This window comes from Diabrotica virgifera, chromosome 5 (genome assembly GCF_917563875.1).
Source record: "Diabrotica virgifera virgifera chromosome 5, PGI_DIABVI_V3a".
In the NCBI taxonomy this organism is placed as follows: Eukaryota; Metazoa; Arthropoda; class Insecta; order Coleoptera; family Chrysomelidae; genus Diabrotica; species Diabrotica virgifera.
This window is the reverse complement of record NC_065447.1, coordinates 76,897,218-76,921,385: the sequence shown is the minus strand read 5'-3', so window position 1 is coordinate 76,921,385 and position 24,168 is coordinate 76,897,218. Positions and strand designations below refer to the sequence as shown.

At 32.1% G+C, this 24,168-nt stretch overlaps 1 protein-coding gene across 1 annotated transcript in view; it reads right to left on the bottom strand.

Moving 5' to 3' along the window:
- LOC114337621 (probable JmjC domain-containing histone demethylation protein 2C) overlaps positions 1-23,939 on the bottom strand; it is a 1,249,253-nt gene extending 1,225,314 nt beyond the window's left edge. The window contains exon 1 of the mRNA XM_050650161.1: positions 23,624-23,939. Coding sequence (XP_050506118.1) covers positions 23,624-23,779 — 156 coding nt within the window. The 5' untranslated portion in view covers positions 23,780-23,939. The remainder of the gene's footprint in view (positions 1-23,623) is intronic.
- Positions 23,940-24,168: the final 229 nt, after the last annotated feature.

Below are 24,168 nucleotides of genomic sequence, written 5' to 3'. Positions count from 1 at the left end.
TTCTTCTTCTTCTTCTTCTTCTTTTATATAGGCAGTACTGCCTGTTTTTCTTCAACGGTGCCTTTCATTCTGCCCCTAAGTTGTCATTCCATCTTTTCCTTGGGCGTCCTATACTTCTCCTGCCTAACGGTGACTTGTCCCTGGCTATTCTTACTATCCTTGATTCAGACATCCTGCTTATGTGCTCATTCCACTCTTCTTTTCTGTTCTTTACCCAGGTATTTATATTGTCTACTCCACATATGCGTCTGATTTCCTCACTTCTTACCCTATCCTGTAGTCCTTTTCCAGCAATCCTTCTTAAGATCTTCATTTCGTTGGTTTCCAGATGTCTTCGTGTTTTGCTTGTATCTGGTCTTGTTTCGGCCGTGTAAGTCATAACTGGCCTAATAACTGACTTATATATTCGGGCCTTTGTTTCCAATCTTAGGTGTTTGTTTTTCCAAATTGTGTCGTTTAGGCATCCGGCCGTTCTACTGGCTTTAATTATTTGGTCTTTTACCTCTTCTTCGATATTGTTGTCGGCTGATAGATTAATTCCCAGATATTTGAAAGTCATTACTTGTTGTATAATTTGATTGTCTAACTCCAATTTGCATCTTATTGGTTCTTTGGCAATTACTAAGCTTTTTGTTTTTTGGACTGATATTTTCATATTCATTTCTTTTGCGTTAATGTTGAACTCGTGCAATAATCTTTGTAGGTCGTCTTCGCACTCTGCTACTAACACGGTGTCATCAGCGTAACAGAGTATTTTTATCTCTCTATTGCCCATTTTGTACCCTCTTTTTTTCTTCACTTGTTTTATTATTGCATCCCAATTGCATCCCAATTGCATTCTAATGTCGACATTAGAAATTGCACTATTTTTTTTCTATAAAACATTTTGATCTAAAGCTTACCAGAAAACTTCTTTGTACTCTCTATTTTAACATAAAGATGATTAAGAAGCTAAATTTTAAAGTTCGTCACACAACTTTTGCGATTAAACTTTGCAATGCACAAATCCGCACCTTTTCCTTTGAAAAATTCATAACCTTTATCAGAATAAGAATTACAGCTTGAAACAGATACCGTTGTCTTCAGAAATGTTAGAGCTATATACTGTAAAAATTTCAGAAAAAAATATTAAAATGGAACAGAGTTGTGGCGAGGTAAACACAAAAAAAAACGTGATTTTTTTTTATTTTTGAGGTAAAATTGCGATTTTGACAACGTTCCCATACATGAAATTCAAAATAAACCTCATTTTCGTTTTCAGCACCATCAAAAACATACAGTACCTATGACTAAAATTGGCCATTCACCTCTCCGTGTTCAGTATCTCGAGAAATAAGCGTTTTTTTGGGGGTGTTCGCCACCGCTCGTCTATGAGTTATAGTTATGTTATAATAGTATGCATAATGATATAGGCCTGAATCTATATAATTGGTAATTTAGAGCAATTTAACAGCAATCTAATTGAAGTTATTAAAAAATTCTAAAGAAGGTTGTAAAATTTGAATTAAAAAGATATCATACCATTACCCTTTTATGCGAAGTTAACAAGATTAATTACATGTTTTATGACCAATAGCAGTGCTAACTACAGCCATAAAATCCTCTATTGAAAATAAATCAATTTAACAACTGTAAGTGTAAAGTAAATAAATAAATTTTAGTGGGTTGTATACATGCTAATTCATAAAAGAGTAATTTATAATCATTATCTTTTTAGCACCACTAGCACACACGTGTGAATTTTATGGCGAATGACTTTTTTTGGTTGTTGCATTTCTACTGAAGCACGTTTTTATTTGCGATATTTACGTCTGTTACGGTATCCATATTAAAAATTTAATATGGCACTAATAAACCAAACAATTATGAAACAAAGGAAGGATTACGACAAGAAGACCCACTGTCAACGACTCTTTAATCTAATACTGGAAGGCATAATCAGAAAAAGTAAAATAAATATATAGGAAATGAGGGGGAAAGGCAGTTTTGTTTTAATTTGATTCAGAGCTGGACCACCATCTACAGATAGCTATTTCTGCATCTTATGCTTCATCAGTGTAGCTATGGAGTCCCACCCAACTCTGAAACAAAAATCAATCTACCTTTTAAGGGAAATCACCGCGATGCAGTAATTCCACCTTTGAGACGCAAAACAGCGACATTTCTAGTAAAACTAGGAAAACGACGAAAAGACCCAGATGCAAAGTTTACGGTAATAAAAAAAACTTTGCATCTGGGTCTTTTCATCGTCTTCCTAGTTTTACTAGAGATGTCGCTGTTTTGCGTCTCAAAGGTGGAATTACTGCATCGCGGTGATTTCCCTTAAAAGGTAGGCTTGTTTGGTTTTTGTTTCAGAGTTGGGTGGGACTGCATAGCTACACTGATGAAGCATAAGATGCAGAAATAGCTATCTGTAGATGGTGGTCCAGCTCTGAATACAATTAAAACAAAACTTCCTTTCCCCCTTGTTTTTCTTTACTCAGATTTTTGAGTACTCGAAACTGTCTTTCGCCACTTTTTCCTAGACAAAAAGGGAGTAGATACGTGACCATTGTCCTTTCTACTTTCTTCTATATTCGTGGTCTCCGTGCTTATAAAGCCGGAGATTCAGGATGTAACCAGAAAGCAGTTTCTTTCGACGAAAAGCCTTGGATTTAAAATATTGTTTATTGTTTTATTTCAATTATTTTAAAAGTTTTATTACAGTAAACTTTGCATCTGAGTCTTTTCGTCGTCTTCCTAGGTTTATATAGGAAATGATTTTTAAAAATGGCGATCAATGTAAAGCATTCGCAGATGATCTAACTCTAACACTATTAACGTCAAGTATGAAAGAACTAAAAGGATTAACGAAAAATATAATAAAACAAGCAAAAAGTTTGGTCTTCTAATAAATAAGGAAAAGACAAAATACATGATAATGGGAGAAACAGATACATAAAAAGAAGACAATTTCACATTGGAGATAGAAGGAAGAAACGCATGCAGGTTCAAAAGAGTTTCAGAATTTACTTACCCGAAAAACAAAAATTAGAATCTACAAAACAGTTATTAGGCCTGCATATACATAAGCATGCGAAATGGGTACTTAAGAAATCAGAAATATGTAGACCTTTTAGAAAGATGGGAGAGGAAAATGCAAAGAGCAATGACCAATGTATAAAGATGTCAAAATATCATTATCATCAACAGCTATTCCATCTATCGTCGGATATAAGTCTATCTTAGGTGTGGTTATTCATATCTGTTTGCTGTTTTTTGCATCCATTCGTGGCCAGCCATTCGCTTGATGTCATCAGTCCATCTTGTTAGAGGTCTCTACTTCTTTTGCTTGCCCTTGGTCGCCACTCAAGAATTCGCTTTGTCCAGCGGTTGTCTTCCATTTTTCCTATGTGTCCTGCCCAGTTCCATTTTAACATGGCAACTTTCTGGATCACATCTGTTACTTTTGATCGCCTTCTTATCTCTTCATTGGACTTGCGATCACTGAGCTTAATGTTGAGCATTCTCCGTTTCATCCTTGCAATTAGAATGAAAACATGCATTGTTTCGGAAAAATTCAAACAAGCTTATATTTTTCTAAAACTTTTTTTGTTAGTTTATATACATGTTAAAGTAAAAAGTTCTACTCGCAGATTTGGCCGCTAATTGTTTATTAATTGTTTAAACAATAACAATTGTTTTGTATAAATAATTTTAAAAATATCGATAAATTCATTATTTTACTTTGATCAAATATGTTCCTATTTTGTTTTTGATTATGCTGAATCCGAATATGGCATTGCAATTTGAAAATGCTTATACAGAAGCTCTTATACAGTGTGTCTGCGTAGCTAGGAACCACATGGAAAACATTTTTATTATCACTTTTACGAAAACAAGTTATTCTTAATAACATGTTCTGGATAGTCAAAAATCTAAAACTCAACCATCAGATATCAAATTTTATCAATTTTATACGAGTTATGTCAAAAATATGAATTTCGTTAAAGAGTAAAGTACCTTTATATTCCAGAATATCAAAAAATGCTATTATGAAAAGTTGTTTGAAATTAGAAACTATGTCTAAATATACAATTACATCATTCTTATCGAAAAAAAAATTTCAATTTTTTCTCAAATTACGGATACTCATCATCATTTTATTACAATTATGATAACTATTTTATTATCACTTTTACGAAAAAAAGTTATTCTTCATAAAATGCTCTCCCTGGTCTAAAATCTAAGATACAATCATCAGATATCAAACTTTTTAATTTTATACGAGGTATGTAAAAAATATGAATTTTTCTTAAGAGTTAAGTGCCTTTATTATTCACAATATTTTAATTAGAAGGATGTAATTGAACACTAAAACAAATTTTTTAATTACAAACAACTTTTCTTAATAACAAGAACTTCATATTTTTTGACATACCTCGTATAACATTAATTAAATTTGATATTTGATGCTTGCATCTTATATTATATACGATGCAGAGTATTTTATAAGGAATAACTTTTTCGTAAAACTGATAATAAAAAAGTTATCAATAGGTTCCAAGTTACGCAGACATACTGTACAAGAGCTAAAAAGAAATTTTTTGCTGAACATTTATTATTGTTGAAGCTTATTATTAAATGTATTTTAGGTAAGTTTTACAGAAAAAAGTTTTGATCACTTTGTATAAATATTTTTTTAGCTGGTAATTTTCGGTTTTGTATTACATTTTTGTTATCTTTCTTAATTTTCTTAAAAAGAAATAGTTTATTTCATTTCTAAAGTAAAATAATTTAGTACATTTTAAAGACTACATCCTAAGCTTTAAAAAAGCATTTATAAAACTGTAATAGATCTGTTCAAACTTGAGTAATACCGTCTTAAAGTGGTGGTAATTCTATAAAACTACGAAGATTTCAAAAATTACAATTTTTGAGACGTCATATCATTTGAATTAAATTTTTGAGATTTTTTTTAATGAAACATCATTTAGTAAGCTGCTTGAAAGGTAAGTTGTGCAAACTTGAGAGTTTTATAAGAAAAATTGTATTAGTTACACATTTTTAAATCATTTTTAAACAAAATTCATGTAAGGCTCACTTTCCGCCCACACCGTACTTATGCCCATACATTTTATTTCTTTCTATTATAACCATAAGATAGCTTAATTATTCTTCTTTCATGTTTAATTTGTAAAATTTTATTTGATCAATTAGTTAAAGAATTACATTGAAATAACTCCACCGTGCACTTCGCCGTACGTTAGTTTACAGTGCGCCAATGTTTGTGAGAAGGGTGACTTTAGCGTTATAAATAAAAAATTATAGAAGATACAGATATAATTTTAGAAAATTCTTTATCCAAGGTTATTTTTGTAAAATTTTCTGGATTTTTCAATGGTCAAGTCAGTTTTTTTCTAAAATTTATATTTTCGGAGTTATTTAAAAAAATATCTAATTTCGTAGTTCATTTGTTTAATAAAAAATGAAGCACCCACTTCTCGAGTAGAACTTTTTGATAATGTTGTTTATTAAACATTTCTTAATGAAATTACAAAAAGTTCCATCTTGTTTGATTTTTTCCGAAGTGAAAATCTATATGCACTCCCCTAATAGCTTTCTGAGTCACTTGAAGTTTGTGGACTATGCTGTTGTTAAAAGCCCAAGTTTCGGTTCCGTATGTCAGAACTGGCAACACGTACTGATCGAACGTTTTTGCCTTTAAAGTGTCTGACAAGTTTGATTTAAATACTGTTTGTAATCGACCAAATGCTGCCCATGCTAAGGAACATCTTCTATTTGAATCAGGCTTTAGGTTAAGCTTTGACAGTTCTATTTTTTGTCCCAAGTATATATTCGACTCAACTTTTTCTATATTATTGTTGTCCAGAGTTATATTTCCATTTATATCTAGAGATTCGTTGGTTAGATATTTAGTTTTTGCTTGATTTACTTTTAATTATATTTCTTTTGATTTAGTATTTAGGTCCAATAGCATTTCCCGCAATTCTTCTCTGTCTTTAGCTATTAGCGTAACATCATCGGCAAATCTCAGATGGTTTAGGTTTTCGCCGTCTACCGTCACTCCTTTTTTTGCTCATTCTAAAGTTCGAAACATATCTTCTAGAGCTAAGGTAAATAGTTTGGGTGAGATAAAATCTCCTTGTCTAACCCCTCTTTGCAGTTTTAAGTGAAAATATATGATTAATTAATTGGGAAGAAGGAACGATAAGGAACTTAAAGAACTCTAACGAAACAAAACTAACGACGGCAATCAAAGCACAGAGAATGCGACATTTAGGACAAATTGAAAGAATGGGAAAGGAAATAATGGCGAAAATGGTACTATCACGAAAACTAATACAAAAAAGAAGAAAATATAGAAGGAGATGGAAGGACAGCGTATTTGAAAACAGAAAGTTAAGAAATATATTATGGAGACTATAAGAAATATTAAATGTAGTATTTAGTGTTTACAGAGCGAGTTTTATGTATGGAACGACTCAATTATCTCAGAAACGGTGTGCACAAATTTTATAGATCTTGGTGTGTAAGGGTGTTGTGATGCTGCCTATATTATGGCGGTATTTGCATTGTTGTCAGATCTTCCGTTTTTCTGGAAATCTATTGAACTTTCCTATTTTAAAATGGGACGCCCTGTATATTACCTAATACATACTGCAAGGGATAGAGAAAAATGGTCAAACGTGATCGCGAACATCCATTAGTAGATTGCATAAGAAGAAGAAGAAGTATATTTTTTGCGTTTTGGAGACCTTAGTAATTTTGGAGTTATTGCTACATTTATTAAAAAAAAAAATTTAAAACAAATAAAAATATTTTTTTTTCCCGAGCAAACATTATTTTAGGTTCTTTGGATCATTGGGATCAAAAAAGGTCTTTTGTAATGTTTCTCTAAAGTTGATGGTTTTCGAGTTCTAAACAATTTAAAAAAAACGAAAAATGACGATTTTTAAGCCTCAAAAACACAAGTAATAGTATATTATTCAACGAGCATGTAATGATGGCTATTACTCACGATGATGAAGTTTGCGACACGAGCCGTAGGCGAGTGTCGTAATTCATCAGAGTAAGTAATAGCCATTACATGCGAGTAGAATACTATACATTTTCTACGATTTTTTTTATTTTAATTAGTAAAAAATTTTGTTAATGTAAGCTCCCGAACTAATGTAATATTCAAGATATAAAGAAAAAGAAGAATTAAGTTTTAAGGTTATGTTCATTATTGGAAGTTCCGTTACACAAATGTTACACATGTTTTAATTAATATTTTCAGTTTTCTCAGGCTAATTGTTTAATAAACTTTTTACTAATCGACAGGAGAGTTATTTTATTTATCAGGTTATGGCTGCCCAGACACGTTATTGTGAGATTTGAGAACTAGCCTGTTCTTCGCGCCGGTAAAAAGATTAGTTGTTTCGCGTTCAAGTCGTGAGTGGCCCCCGTGTTTATTTTGTGCTACGTTCAAGTCGTACAATTACAAAATAAACATTTAGTGAAGTGCAAAAATGGCCTCAGCTGTGAAAATTGATTCTGGTAATATCACCAAGTTTGATGGCTCAAATTTTCAACTATGGAAATTCAGTGTAACCATTTTGTTTAAAGCAGAGAAGCTGCTTTCAATTGTGAATGGAACAGTTACAGAACCAGCAGTCCAAACTAGCAGTGAGTGGAAAGAATGGGATGAGAAAAATTCAAAGGCACAGGTAATTTTATTATCTACTATATGTCAAGATCAAATACAACATTTGATAAATTGTGAAAATGCTTCTGAAATGTGGTCAAGACTGATCACAATACATGAACAAAAGACAGAAATATCTAGAGAGTTACTATGGCAAAAATTTTATGAATATAAAATGCATGATAATGCAAAAGTTGCAGAGCATATATCAACAATTGAGCTATTAGTTAGACAGTTAAAAGATGTTAAAGAAACTATTAGTAATAGTGCTGTTTGTTCCAAAGTAATTAATAGTTTACCTCCTAGATTTAATGCCTTTCGTACAGCCTGGGACTCTGTAGCTAGTAATCAGCAAACGTTTGAAAATTTAGCAGCAAGATTGCTTAAAGAAGAAACTAGAATGAATAATGATGACTCTGAAATATCCCGTCTTGCTTTACAAGTAGAGGCTTTACAAAGTAAACTGGAAGTCACCAGTAAAAAGAAAACAAATATACAGGACTTAAAGAAGAATACCACCTGTAATTATTGTAAACGCAAGGGACACTGGGTCAGAGAGTGTAGAAAGAGAATACATGATTCTAAAAATCAAGATAAAAATAAGTCATCAGAAAGTAATCAAAGTTCAGCTTATATATGCGATATTTCTTCCATGTACTTGTCAACCTCCAGCGCAAATAAAAGTGAGTGGATATGTGACTCAGGAGCAAGCCTACACATGACTGGTGAAAAATTGTTGTTTTCAAAATTAGAATCTCTATCCGAACCTACGTTTGTTAGAATAGCAAACGACAAGCTGATTCCTGCAGAAGGTAAGGGTGTTATTGAGATACAGGCATTTGTAGAAGGTGAGTGGTATGATCGTACTATAAATAATGTCCTATACATTCCTGAACTTAGTCACAGCTTATTTTCAGTGGGAGCTATGACAGATAAAAACTTTACCTATCATTCTCATAAAAACAGGTGTCAATTTCTAGAGCCAAATGGAAACATTTCATGTGTTGGAGTACGTAGAGATAATCTGTGGGTCATGCAATTTAGAGTTAAGCCTATTGCAGAATGTAATTTAGCTTGCAAAACATCAATAAAGTTATGGCATGATCGCCTAGGGCATATCAACTTCACCACAATTAAGAAAACAGCTAATTTGGTAGACAACATGAGAGTTGACGACAAAGAAGAATTTTTCTGTGAGACATGCCAGTATGGGAAGCAGTCAAGAAAATCCCATAAAAGTCTTACAAGAAGCAGATCAGACAAACCAGGTGAATTTATTCACACGGATGTATGCGGGCCAGTAAACATTTCTTCTCCAAGTGGATCAAAATATTTTGTTTTATTTAAAGATGATTGTAGCGGTTACTGCAGTGTTTATTTTCTAAAGCACAAGTCAGATGTTCTCAACAAGTTTAAAGATTTTAAAATACTGATTGAAAAACAAACTGGCAATAAGATTAAGGTTTTAAGAAGCGACCAAGGTAAAGGAGAATATATCAATAGTGACTTTCAGGATTTTATCAGGAAGAATGGTATATTACATGAATGTTCAGCTCCTTATACACCTCAACAAAATGGCCGCAGTGAGAGGCAGTTAAGGACAATTGTTGAAAGTGCGAGGACTATGCTTATCAACAAAAATGTGTCACAAGAATTGTGGACCGAAGCTGTAAATACTGCTGTATATGTTCTTAATCGAACGGCTTCAAGTCAAGTACAAAACATGACTCCATATGAAAAATGGTTTGGGCGAAAACCAAATCTAAAGCACATCAGAGTTTTTGGCAGTACAGCTTACATGTTGATACCATCACAGTTTCGTAAGAAGTTTGATTCAAAATCAAGAAAATTATTGTTCGTTGGATATGATGGATATTCATCAAATTATAGACTGTGGGATTGTGAGAAGAGAAGAATTGAAGTGAGCTGCAATGTAAATTTTGATGAAAACGAAACAATTAAAAATAAGAAGGAAAACTTTAGATTAAAATTTGAACTCCTAGATGATAATGAAGAAAGAGACTATGATGATATGTACGATATTCAAGAAAGTGACAATGAAGAGAGTTTAGACATGTCACAAGGTAGTAGGTCTCAAGCAACAGATCATGATGATGAGGATTTTGATTGTAATCTGTTCTATGATGCGAATGATGATCATGTTAATGATAGACAGCTACGTAACAGAAATACACTGTCTAAGCCGGACTATTATGGTGTAGCAAACTACTGTGACATACTTGAACCCATAAGTTATGAAAGTGCAAGAAAGTGTGAGGACTCTAGCAAGTGGCAACAAGCAATGGAAGAAGAAATAGACGCCCTCAAGTTTAATAACACATGGGACTTAGTAAAATTGCCTGATGGTGCAAAAGTGATAGACAATAAGTGGGTTTATCGTGTTAAGACTGACTCAGATGGTAATCCTGTTCGTTATAAAGCACGTCTGGTTGCACGCGGTTTTATGCAAGAACGTGGGATAGACTATGAAGACACTTTCGCGCCGGTTGTGCGGTATGACTCAGTGCGGATTTTGTTATCGTTAGCAGTGGAAAAGGATCTTAGACTTGCTAACTTTGATGTACAGACTGCATTCCTGTATGGTGATCTACCAGAGTGTGTGTATATGAAGCAGCCAACTGGTTTTGAAAGTAAGAAGTCACACAACTTAGTGTGTAAATTGAATAAAAGCTTATATGGACTTAAGCAATCACCACGATGCTGGAACCAGAAGTTTGTATCTTTTCTTAATAAATTTGACTTTAGACAATTAAAAAGTGATCAATGTGTTTTTGTTGGTAATTTTGCAAATTCTGAAACTTATTTAGCAATTTATGTTGATGATGGACTTGTCATGTCAAAATCAGAAAGTGCTATTAATGAACTTCTAGAATCTTTAAAGCAAATATTTAAAATAACTGTAAATTTAAATAATAAATTACATTTTGTTGGACTTGAGATTGAACAAGATCTTAGTGCAGGTACAATTGCTATTCATCAACATAATTATATAGAAAAACTTCTTGTTAAATTTAATATGACTAATGCTAACCCATTAAAGATTCCTGCAGAGCCTAGTGTACCTTTGTCTAAAGGAAATATTTTAAATTGTAATAAATCTTTGCCATATCGTGAGGCTGTTGGTTCACTAATATTTCTAGCAACCACCAGTCGCCCAGATATTACATTTGCAGTTAATCAGGTAAGCAGATTCTTTAATGCTTGGAGTGATGAACATTGGAAAGCAGTAAAACGAATTTTTAGATATCTGAAATATACTGCTCATTATAAAATTGTGTACAGAAAAACTACACAAATCAAGGTAATAGGCTACACTGATGCAGACTATGCTGGCTGTCTGGATACAAGAAAATCTACTAGTGGATATGTATTTATACTAGGCAATGGTCCTATTACCTGGAAGAGTCAAAAACAGAACGTAGTGGCACAATCAACGACAGAGGCCGAATATGTGTCCTTGGCTTTTGGTGTTAGAGAAGCTTTATGGCTTAGAAATTTTTTAAAGGAGATTGGAATTGATGTCTCACCTGTCAACATCTTTGTTGATAATCAATCTGCCATTAAGCTAACACAGGCACAACAATTTCATAGCAGAACAAAGCATATTGATATTAAGGTTCACTTTGTTCGAGATGAGTGTGAAAACAAGAACATATGTGTAAGCTATGTCAATACAAGTAATCAGTTAGCGGACTTGTTCACTAAAGCATTGTCAAAGACAGTTTTTAACAATTTATTGAATAAGTTAAATTTGTCAATTTAAACTTTGTATTTGTTAATGTGTTAGGTCTTTGTTTTAGCATTTGTTGTCAAATCTTGAATAAGTGGGAGTGTTAATGTAAGCTCCCGAACTAATGTAATATTCAAGATATAAAGAAAAAGAAGAATTAAGTTTTAAGGTTATGTTCATTATTGGAAGTTCCGTTACACAAATGTTACACATGTTTTAATTAATATTTTCAGTTTTCTCAGGCTAATTGTTTAATAAACTTTTTACTAATCGACAGGAGAGTTATTTTATTTATCAAATTTAATTATCAACTACTCGAGATTTAAATTATAAAAATTTACAAAAATACCTAAATGCTATTTACCCCTAGTACGTGGCTGAATAATTGGTTGCCTACTATTACTAAATTCTTATTTATTCTAAAAATACAACTAGAAATAGTCAATATAAGTTCTATTCGTTTCCGAAAAATTATAAACCTAAATTTGTACCTACTGTCAGTGAATCTAATAAATAGGAAATGGCTGTTGTCGGTGGATGTATTTAATATATATATATATATATATATATATATATATATATATATATATATATATATATATATATATATATATATATATATAGTTATAATGTATATTTACATTTAACTATATATAACATAACTATACATAATATGTTATAACATATTTAACACATATTGAAAAACAAACAAAATATTAGTTATAAATTCCAATTAACATAAACAAAATGCGCTAATGTCATGACTGTCACTAAATTAAATGATAAACGTCAAAATTGTTAGTAAACAAGATATAAACGTAAAAAATATACTGACATTGTTACAGTTAAAATTCCTTTAAAAATTTTTCGATGTTAATTATTGGTATAAATTACAATAATTATTGTATTAAATAAACAAATTTAAATAATTTTATTTGCAGTTTATATACGATTATTATTAAAAGAAGCATGCGCCACTTGAATCTAACTTCAGCCCGTGAGTAATGACCCGTGAGTATCTTCAGCCCGTGAGTAATGAATTATTGCTCACGGGTACAGTAATGGGTAGAAATGGGAGTAAGGGTCGTAGAAAAAAATATATTATTTTTGAAATTATGTAATACTTAAATTCAGGATCAAACCTTATTATATCAGTTACCGATAAGTCATTTGGGCTTATTTGATTTTAAAATATTGTTTTTTAGTTGTTAAGGCAGTCCGATCGCCCGTTCTCTCATAAGCACTTCATTAACAATTAAAAAATTATATTTTAGAATAAAACATGTCAAAAATTCTTAAAGGGAGTTGATAGAAGATGGTTTGAACTTGAATTTAGGCACTTCGTAATTTCAATAATCATATTTTTTACTTGTGTGTTTGAGCCTTGAAAATCGTAATTGTTTGTTTTTTTTTCAGTTTTTTAGTGTTTATAACTCGAAAACTATCAATTTTAGAGACAAATTATAAGTTCTTTTTTGTTTCCAATGATCCAAAGAACTTAAAGTAATGTCCACCGGGGCCGAAAAAATTAATTTTTATAATTAGGTATTTAGGTATATTACATGAAAAATAATCAGTATTTCTTAAGAATTTCAAAACGCAAGAAATATACAGGGTGTCCCATTTTAAATAAGAAAGTTGAAAAAATCAGTTGGATTTTTCATTAATTATGTCAATGCAACACATTTTTTGAATAATTAAAGGGTTTTACCTATGTATTTATATCCTATCAGGGGATAGAGATAAAAATATCATCATCAACAGAGATGAATTATTAAGGGTAGTAGAAGACTTCTATACAGAACTATACAACAGCCAACAAAACCATAATGACCCACTAGAAGATTAAGGACAAACGTTAGTCAACCAAGGATCGGAATTGATGCCTGGATATATCAACAGACGAAATCAGGAACGCATTGAGAAAAATGAAAAGAAATAAAGCTCCGGGAGAAGACAATATCGTTATAGAAGCCGTAAAGATTGGAGGAGACAGACTTTTAAACAACATACAGGAATTGTTCAACTTATGTCTGCACCAAAGTGAAACACCTACAAGATGGCACAGTGCACTTACCATCTTATTACACAAAAAGGGCGATCCAATAGGCCTCGAGAATTACCGGCCCATAAGCCTATATTAGACCACCTCTACAAGTTATTCACAAGAATAATAACAAATAGACTGAAAACAAAATTGGATTTTTACCAACCTAGAGAACAGGCGGTTTTAGGAAAAACTTTGGCACTAACGACCACCTACACTGCATAAAAGGAATGATAGAAAAATCTATCGAATACAACCAATCATTGGTCCTGGCTTTCGTAGACTTTCGCAAAGCATTTGAGACGATAGAAATTAACATCATAATGAGAGCATTGAAGGAAAGTCGTAGGTATATATTATCAATACTCCAAATTTATAGCGAACATATACAATAATGCAACTATGACCGTCCGACTACACAGAGATACCAAATCTATAAAAATCAAAAGAGGAATTAAACAGGGAGACACGTTATCTCCCAAACTCTTTACGGAAGTACTTAAACATGCTTTCAAACAATTGGAGTGGGACGCCAAAGGAATAAATGTCGACGGTGAAAGGCTCTCCCACCTACGATTCGCAGACGACATAGTTCTTATAACAGACAACTTAAAAGAGATTAGAACTATGCTTACTGAGTTAGATGCCGCCTGTAAAAAAGTTGGTTTAACATAAATTTTGGAAAGACACAATACACGACCAATCACCAAGCGAAAATCCAAAAGTCGGCGTCAACGAAATATCACTGGTCCATAAATATAAATACTTAGGGCATGAAATCCAAATTGCCAGGGACAATCAAACTGCCGAATTACAGAGAAAGATCACCTTAGCATGGGCCGCATATGGATGCTCTACCAGACATCTTCAAGAGCAACTTGCCAAATTATTTGAAAAGGAAGGCGTTCAACCAATGTGTGCTTCCAGTCATGACTTACGGCGCCGAAACATTATCGTTAACCCAGGCCACAGCAACGAAACTTAGAGTGGCACAAAGAAGAATGGAACGGTCACTACTTGTACTGACTCTCAGAGACAGGGTCAGAATCGAAGAAATCAGAAGAAGGAAAAGCGTCACAGATGTCATAGAGCGAGTAGCATGGCTGAAGTGGAATTGGGCGGGCTTGCGGTACGAAAAACTCAGGGAAGGCAAAATGTTTTTAGCCAGATTGAAAGATGCTCGCATTGGTCTTTGGATATACACTAATATTGCATTAAAACCTCCCTTTGACCCAATATGTCGCTTACAACATTGTTGCAGCCCACCATTCAATTGTCGATTACAAATGATTTTTTGTTTCTCTATAACGGTTAAGGAATACCATTTAATTTTATCAGCTATTTTTTTATTTTTATTTTACATTACTTAACTTCAGAGGAAAAGGATGACATGGTGAGAGGGGGAAGGATCAAGAGGAGGAGGAGAGAGAGAGAACACATATGAAATGATAGAGAGTAGAGGGAGTGAAATAATAAGAGATAAATCAAGAGTGAAATAGTGAAGGGGGCGTGGCTAGAAAAGTAGAAATGACAAGAAGAAAGATAAAGGAATGAGAAAAGATAAGGAAAGGATCATAGCAGGAGGAAGGTATAAAAGTAGAAAAGAAGAGCTAGGAAGTTATCTATTTACTTTATGACGTACTCTACCGAAACAAACCCTGACAGAAGTAGGTATTACAAGACGAAATGAATAGAGCTTGAGACAGCTCACCAACAGGGTGAAGAAGTATTGGAAGACCTGAAAAGCGCTGGTGCGACAGTATAGAAGACACTGGAATCGGAAGCAAAAGAAGAGAGGGTGGATTCCACAAAATAATATGGAAAAAGTTGTATAATATTTTGTAATTTTAGACAGCATGGAAGAAATGGCAATGTGGTAATAATCACGTGGGAAAGTTAGGTAAATAACAGGGAACTACACAACAATGTAGTAAAAGTAAAGGAAAATATTCTGCCAAACATGACAATTGGAGTACAAACAGCCAATGGGAAAACCTGTTCCTCAGAAATCCAAAAAAATAATTTGCGTTTCCGAAAATTGTTACGTCATTGTGGACAAATCAACAGTTCTTCAGTATATGCAAGAATGAATTAATTATTGTTTCTGTATGGTTAAAAACCTAGAAAAAAAATATTTCAAACATTACATTTGTGGAATAGCCATGCTAATATGTATTTACTGATTTTAAATTTGATTCAAAAAGTAGGACAGTCATATACATTTAAAGACAAAACATAATCTTACTATTTCAATTACGCTAGACCTTGTGTAATAGTAAACAAAAACTGTGTTTACAAGTGAAAATTACAAATATCCTGGCAATTGCCATAAATATTATGTGGGAATGTACACACCCCCTTTTTACTAATAGAGTGTCACTCTCACCTGGAGATCCGTATTTTTATTATCCATATGAGTAGCAGCTTGAATAGACCACTTCTCCACCCCCACTCACTAATTTTTCCCGATTTAAACTTGCAAATTCCACTCACTGACAGAAATCTTTTACCAACTATCTCCTCACGACACTTGTATGCCATTTCTACTATTGAAAGAGATACAGAAAGAGAAAGAGATAAGCAGGAAATGAGGAGGGATAGAATTAGTGATTTGAAGTATGAGAGAATGCAAAGTTGGTATAGTTAGAGGCTAAGAGTCAGCATATGAAAGAATAGGCAAGTAAGGTGGTGGGGGGGGGGTGATCAAGTGGAATATGATAGAAGACGAAGGGAGGAGAGAAAGAGAGAACATATGAAGTGACTGAGCTGAGGGAGTAACAAAATGAGAGATGATTCAGGAATGAAATAGTGGGGGTGTGGTTAGAAAAGTAGAAATATCAAGATGAAAGATAAAGTGGACTGGAAAAGATGGGATGAGCAAAAGGAAGGTATAAAAGTAGAAAGAAAGAGTTAGGATGCTATCTATTGGTCACAGTAAACAATTGTGTACAATAACTTTATGACGTACACTACATAAACAAGCATTGACACAAGTGTGACAAAACAAAATGAATAGGTTAACACATGAGTACAAAAAAGGAAAAGTAGAGTGAAATAAACTTATTTATAGAAAGGTGCAAATTAGAATGGTAAGAATATCTCGAAACAAATATCCAACAGGGTGACGAAATATTGGGAGCCTGATAAGTGCTGGTGTGACAGTTCAGAATATACCGAACGCGGAACAGGTACTTTACATTAAAGTAGAAGAAAAGTGGTGGAACTCGACAATATAATATGCAATAAAAACAAAGATAAATGTAGAATAGGAAAGCATGGAAGAAAGGAGCAATATGCTAATAATCACGTGGTGAAGTAAAATACTACGACAACTACACAACGATGGAATAGAATAGAGGAAAATATTCTATCCTACATGACAATTGGAATACAAGCAATGGGAAAACTTCTTCTCTCATGAATTAAAAAAAAAAGAATTTGCATTCTCGAAAATTTCTCGTCACTCTGAACTGATCAACAGATCTTAAGTATATGCAAGAATAGGTAGATTATTATTGTTCCTGGACAGGTAAAAACCTAGAAAAATAATTATTAAAAACATTACATTTTTTGAATTTTCATGCTAATATTTGCTAATTTTAAATTCAACTAAGAAGGTACCTACGACAGTCATATACATTTAAAGACACGAGGTAATCTTACGATTTCAATTATTACAATACTAGACCTTATGTAATAGTAAACAAAAACTGTGTTTACAAGTGAAAATTCAGAATATCCTGGCAATTGCCATAAATACATATCATGTGGAAATGTACAGTCGGAAAAATGAAAGAATACCCATGAACGAACATATAAAACACGCTGTATTTTCCTGTCACCGTGTCACAAAGAAAATTGTCCAGCGCAAGTACATGTAATAATAATTATTACATTAAAAATGAAAGAATACCCATGAACGAACATATAAAACACGCTGTATTTTCCTGTCACCGTGTCACAAAGAAAATTGTCCAGCGCAAGTATGTACATGTAATAACAATTATTACATGTACTTGCGCTGGCCAATTTTTTGTGTGACACGGTGACAGGAAAATACAGCGTGTTTTATATGTTCGTTCATGGGTATTCTTTCATTTTTCCTACTGTATACAGGGTTATTCACTATATTTTGACCCTCCTGTAAACTGCTTTATTTAAAGAATTAGAAAAAAAATGTAAAATGCAAAAGGTATCCGATTTTTAAAATATGATTTTTTGACATATATAACATACTAGTGACGTCATCCATCTGGGCGTGATGACGTAATCGAGTATTTTTTTAAATGAGAATAGGGGTCGTGTGCTAGCTCATTTGAAAGGTAATTCAATTCTCTATTCAGTAACATAAACATTAAGATAATTGTTTATACAGGGTGTCCAAAAATGTTTTTTTAATTAAATTAATTGACACAAAAAAAAGAATGTATGTAATTTATTTATTTTGAAAAAATACATTTTACTGCTGTTAGAAAACAGAAATAAAAGTTAATTGCACAAATAAACATTAATTTTTGCTAAAATTCAATGTTCAAACTGCCAAGAGGCAGATGGGTGGCAGCTTGAACATTGAATTTAAGTGAAAAGTAATGTCTATTTATTCAATAAACATTTATTTCTGTTTTCTGACAGCAGTAGAATGTATTTTGAATTAAATAAATTACATACATTCTTCTTTTTGTGTCAATTAATTTAATTTAAAAAATTTTGGACACCCTGTATAATTAATAATGTTAATGTTTATATTACTGAATTGGGAATTGAATAACTTTTCAAATGAGCCAGCACTCGACCCCTATTCCCATTTAAAAAAATAGTCGATTACGTCATCACGCCCAAATGGATGACGTCACTAGTACGATATACAGGGTGTCCCGAAAAGATTGGTCATAAATTATACCACAGATTCTGGGGTCAAAAATAGGTTGATTAAACCTCACTTACCTATATACAATAGTGCACACAAAAAAAGTTACAGCCCTTTAAAGTTACAAAATGAAAATCGATTTTTTTTAATATATCGAAAACTTCTAGAGGTTTTTTATTGAAAATGGACATGAGGAATCTTTATGGTAGCAGCATCTTAAAAAAAAATTATAGTGAAATTTGTGTACCCCATAAAAATTTTATGGGGGTTTGGTTCCCTTAAACCCCCCCAAACTTTTATGTACGTTCCATTTAAATTATTATTGTGGCACCATCAGTTAAACACAATATTTTTAAAACTTTTTCGCCTCTTAGTACTTTTTTCATAAGGCAGTGTTTATCGAGATATTTTGAATATTTGTCGAATCCACCACCTATTTGTATATGGTTAAGTATGATTATAGACACCTGTTAATAATCTGAAAATTTATTTATAACTTAAATTTTTTGGTATATTTTGAAAAAGAAGCCACATCTCGATAAAAGTTGACTTATCAAAAAAAGACTAAGAGACAAAAAAGTTTTAAAAACACTGTATTTAACTAATGGTACCACAATAATAGTTTAATTGGAACGTACACAAACATTTGGGGGGTTTAAAGGAACAAAACCCCCATAAATTTTTTATGTAAATATAGTAAAAAAGTAGCCGCATCTCGATAAAAACTAGCTTATCGAAAAAATACTAAGAGGCAAAAAAGTTTTAAAAACGTTGTGTTCAACTAATGGTACCACAATAATGAATTAATTGGAACGTACACAAAAGTTTGGGGGGGTTCAAGGGAACAAAATCCCCATAAATTTTTTATGGGGTGGAAAAATTTCACTATAATTTGGTTTTAAGGTGGCCCTGTCATAAGAATGATACATGCCCGTTTTCAATAAAAAATCTTTGAGAGTTCTCGACATATTGAAAAAAATCGATTTTCATTTTGTAACTTCAAAGGGCTGTAACTTTTTTTATGAGCACATTTGTACTAAGGTAAGTTAAGTTCAACCGAACTATTTTTGACCCCAGAATGTGTGGTATAATTTATGACCATTCTTTTCGGGACACCCTGTATATGTCAAAAATCATAATTTAAAAATCGAATAACTTTTGTGTTTTACATTTTTTTCTAATTCTGTAAATAAAGCAGTTTACAGGGGGGTCAAAATATAGTGAATAAACCTGTACACACCCCCTTTTTAGTAATTGAGTGTCACTCTCATCTGGAGATCAGTATTTTTATTATCCCTATGAGTAGCAGCTCGAATAACACCACTTCTCCACCCCCACTCACTAATTTTTCCCGATTTAAACTTGCAAATTCCACTCACTGACAGAAATCTTTTACCAACTATTTCCTCACGACACTTGCGTGCTATTTTCAGTATCTATCTATATCTACTAACTACCTTATCAGCCTTAAACGCCCATTCCTGGACATAGGCCTCCCCTATACCCAGAGAGCATAATTAATCCCCATTGATTTTGGGTCATCTGCATCCAGTACTTTCCCGCCGTTCTCCTTAGGTTGTTTGTCCATCTCATCACTGGTCTTCCTCTTTTTCTTTTCTGTTCCCATGGTCGCCAGTGTAGAATTTGCTTATTCCATCTTTCTACTTTTTTTGCCGCAGAGTGTGGCCGGCGAAGTTTCATTTAAGTTTGCAACCAATCTTGATACATCCTTCACCTTTGTTTTTTCTCTGAACCATGAGTTTCTTTTCCTGTCTTTAAGACCGATACCCAGCATCTGTCTTTTCATTGCTCTTTGTGTTTGGATATCCTGTTGATGTTCTCCTTTATGAAAGTCCATGTTTGTGAGCCATATTATGTGATACCTGGTAATATGCACTGGTTGAATAATTTCGTTCGCTATATACAGGGTGAGTTTTTAGTGCGGGATCGGTCGATAACTCCATTACGGTATAAAATATCGAGAAAAGTTATTTAGAAAAAATGTAGGCAATTACACTGTCCACGCTTGGAAAATATGTCCATTTCTACAGGGTGATCAGTAACTGCGTGGTATATCAAACATATAATTTTTTAAATGGGACACCCTATATATTTTTTTATATTTATATTCCCCTCATAATTCTTGTTCATATAATATATGGTTTTGCATTACTATACAGAGTATTTAACAAGTTATGACCATTTTTATTTCGAAATCACTATGAGATTAACACCCTGTATATAAAGAAGTAATTCGTAGACAATAATTTGTTTTATGTAATAAGATAAACAATATACTGTAGTTTTTAAATTAAGTCCAATTCACATCATTGACGAATATTTGTATACAGGGTGAACTACAAAACCAAATTACGATTTTCTCTATTTTTTTAAATGGATCACCCTATATTTTAGTTTTCAACATTATTGTATTTAATATACTCTTTCATTTTTATATAGCATTCCCTATACCTAACCGAGATATTTTTAGTTTTCTTCAAATTTCGGGAATACATTCAATTTTTCTAATAGAAATAAGTTAGTATTGAGTGATAATTAAACAAAATTATTTTTATTAGATAAATAACTAACTCAAAATATAAACCATAGCAATATGCAGTGAATATACCAATAAATGTGATATTAAGAAATTATCATATTTCCCTAATATACAAGAATCGTAAAATTCCTACAAAAAAAACTTTGTATTGTATATAATAATATAATAACAAGATTATTTTAATTCAATAAATAACTTACATGAAACATAAATCAAAACAATATACAACTGATGTAACAGTTTTGAGATTGGTATATCAACAGCATTCTAAGCCAAGAATTTTTAGTAGAACATTCATTTTTATAAGCACTTTTAAACTACAAAACAAAATTAGGATTTTCTCATTTTTTTTTTAATAGATCACCCTATATTTTATTTTTTTTTAAATAGTATATTTATGATACTCTTTCATTTTTATATAGCATCTCCTATACCTAAACTTATTAGTTTCTGAGATATTTTTAGTTTTCTTCATTTGCCGGGAATACATTCAATTCTTATAAATATAAATAACTTAACAAATAAGTATTATGTAATATTATAATAAATATTTTCAATAAATAACTAACAAAAAAATAATAAACCATAACAAAATTTAATGAATGTACCAATTAGTGTGATGTTAAGGATATAAGTCTAAAGTAAATGTTGAAAATGACCACTTTCAACGTCTATGCAATTTTGTAATCGATATTCAAATGACCGAGCCACATTTCTAACATTTTTGTAAGTAATATTATTAAAAGCTTTTATTCTGTTTTTCATATCATCAAGCGTTGTTGGATGCTTCTGGTATACAAGGTTTTTTATATAGCCCCACTTGAAAAAAATCAATTTTGGAAGAACTGGAGCACCGTCGTATAAAAACCTCAACCGTCAAAAAATGTGGACCAATCACATAATCTCTAACAATATTACCTTAAACATTTATAGATCACCTAGTTTGAGTGTTAACAAAGTAGGGATTTCTTGTTGCATATTAATGAAATTTAATATGAAAATTATATTATTAATAACTGCGGGTCACAATCTGCAATTAGGAATGTGTTACTAAAAACTTCTTGGCTTAGAATGCTGTTGATATAATAATCTAAAAACTATTAAATTAGTTGTATATTGTTTTGATTAGGGAAATATGATAATTCCTTAATATCACATTTATTGATACATTCATTGCATATTGCCATAGTTTATATTTTGTGCTAGTTATTTATTGAATAAAAATAATTTTGTTTAATTATCATTCAATACAAACTTATTTCTACTAGAAAAATTGAATGTATTCCCGAAAGTTGAAGAAAACTAAAAATATCTTCGAAAGTAATAAGTTTAGATATAGGGAATGCTATATAAAAATAAAAGAGTATAATAAATACAATATTTTAAAAAAATAAAATATAGGGTGATCCATTTAAAAAAATAGAGAAAATCGTAATTTGGTTTTGTAGTTCACCCTGTATACAAACATTCGTCAATGATTTCAGTTGGACTTAATTTAAAAACTACAGTATATTGTTTATCTTACTACATAAAATAAATTATTGTCTATGAATTACTTCTTTATCTTTATATACAGGGTGTTAATCTCATAGTGATTTCGAAATAAAAATGGTCATAACTTGTTAAATACTCTGTATAGTAATGCAAAACCATATATTATATGAACAAGAATTATGAGGGGAATATAAATATAAAAAAATATATAGGGTGTCCCATTTAAAAAATTATATGTTTGATATACCACGCAGTTACTGATCACCCTGTAGAAATGGACATATTTTCCAAGCGTGGAGAATATAATTGCCTACATTTTTTCTATAACTTTTTTCGATATTCTATACCGTAATGGAATTATCGACCGATCCCGCACTAAAAACTCACCCTGTATTTAGGGTACTTTTTATTTTTTAGAATATATTATGATAGTTTACCAAATGATGCCCATGCTAATCTAGTTCTTCTTTTTATTTCCTCTGTTTGATTGTCCCTGTTTATTATCTGTCCAAGGTACCTATATATGTATTCTGCCACCTGCTCTAATTTATTCTGTTTGACTACTATTTTTAATTTGTCTCCTTGGTTTATCATAGTCTTGGTTTTACTATAGTTCATCTCTAGACCTACCTCTGTCGCTTTTCTATCTAGTTCCTCAACCATCTTCTGTAACTCTTCATTCTTATCTGTTATCAGGATATAAGGAATATGATAATAATCACGTGGTGAAGTAAAATAATAGGACAACTATACAACAGTCGAATAGAAATACAGGAAAGTACTTTAGCGTACATGACAACTGGAATATAAGCAATGGGAAAACCTCTTCCCTCAGAATTCAAAAAAATAATTCGCGTTCCCCAAAAATTGCTACGTCATTGTGGACAAATCAACAGTTCTTTAGTCTATTATGCAAGAAAATATTATTGTTTCTGCATAGATAAAAACCTAGAAAAAAATTATTACAGACATTACATTTTTTGAATTGTCATGCTAATGTTTACTAATTTAAATTTCAATTCAGAAAGTATGACAGTAATTTATATTTAAAGACAAAAGTTAATCTTCCGATTTCAATTACGCTAGACCTTATGTAATAGTAAACAAAAACTGTGTTTACAAGTGAAAATTCAGCATATCCTGGCAATTGCTATAAATACATATCATGTGGGAATGTACACACCCCCTTTTTAGTAATAGAGTGTCACTCTCACCTGGAGATCAGTATTTTTATTATCCCTATGAGTAGCAGCTCGAATAACACCACTTCTCCACCCCCACTCACTAATTTTTCCCGATTTTAACTTGCAAATTCCACTCACTGACAGAAATCTTTTACCAACTATCTCCTCACGACACTTGTATGCCATTTTCACTATTGGTAACAAAATTTTACGATTGCACTGCACACAATTTTGTTTTTCTCACAAAAACCTTCGACATTTGGAAAACACAAAACACGGATTTTACGAAACTGGTAGCTCGCACGTCGATGTAAAGATTTTCCATTCTAGCCTAGTATGCCGTGGATTCAAGACTTCGCGCTTGTTACTGACGGTTTCGGATGTCGTCGACTTGGGGATCGCCGTTGCCATCTAGTCCAATTTGGTTATACCGTTGGAGAAATTCGACCGAATATTTACGATCGCATAGGAATATTCTGAATTGTTTCCTAAACTATTTCTTGTGGCATGCTGGTCACTGAATATTTTATACCATTATAGTTTAACTACAACGTATTGTACTAAAAATTACATTT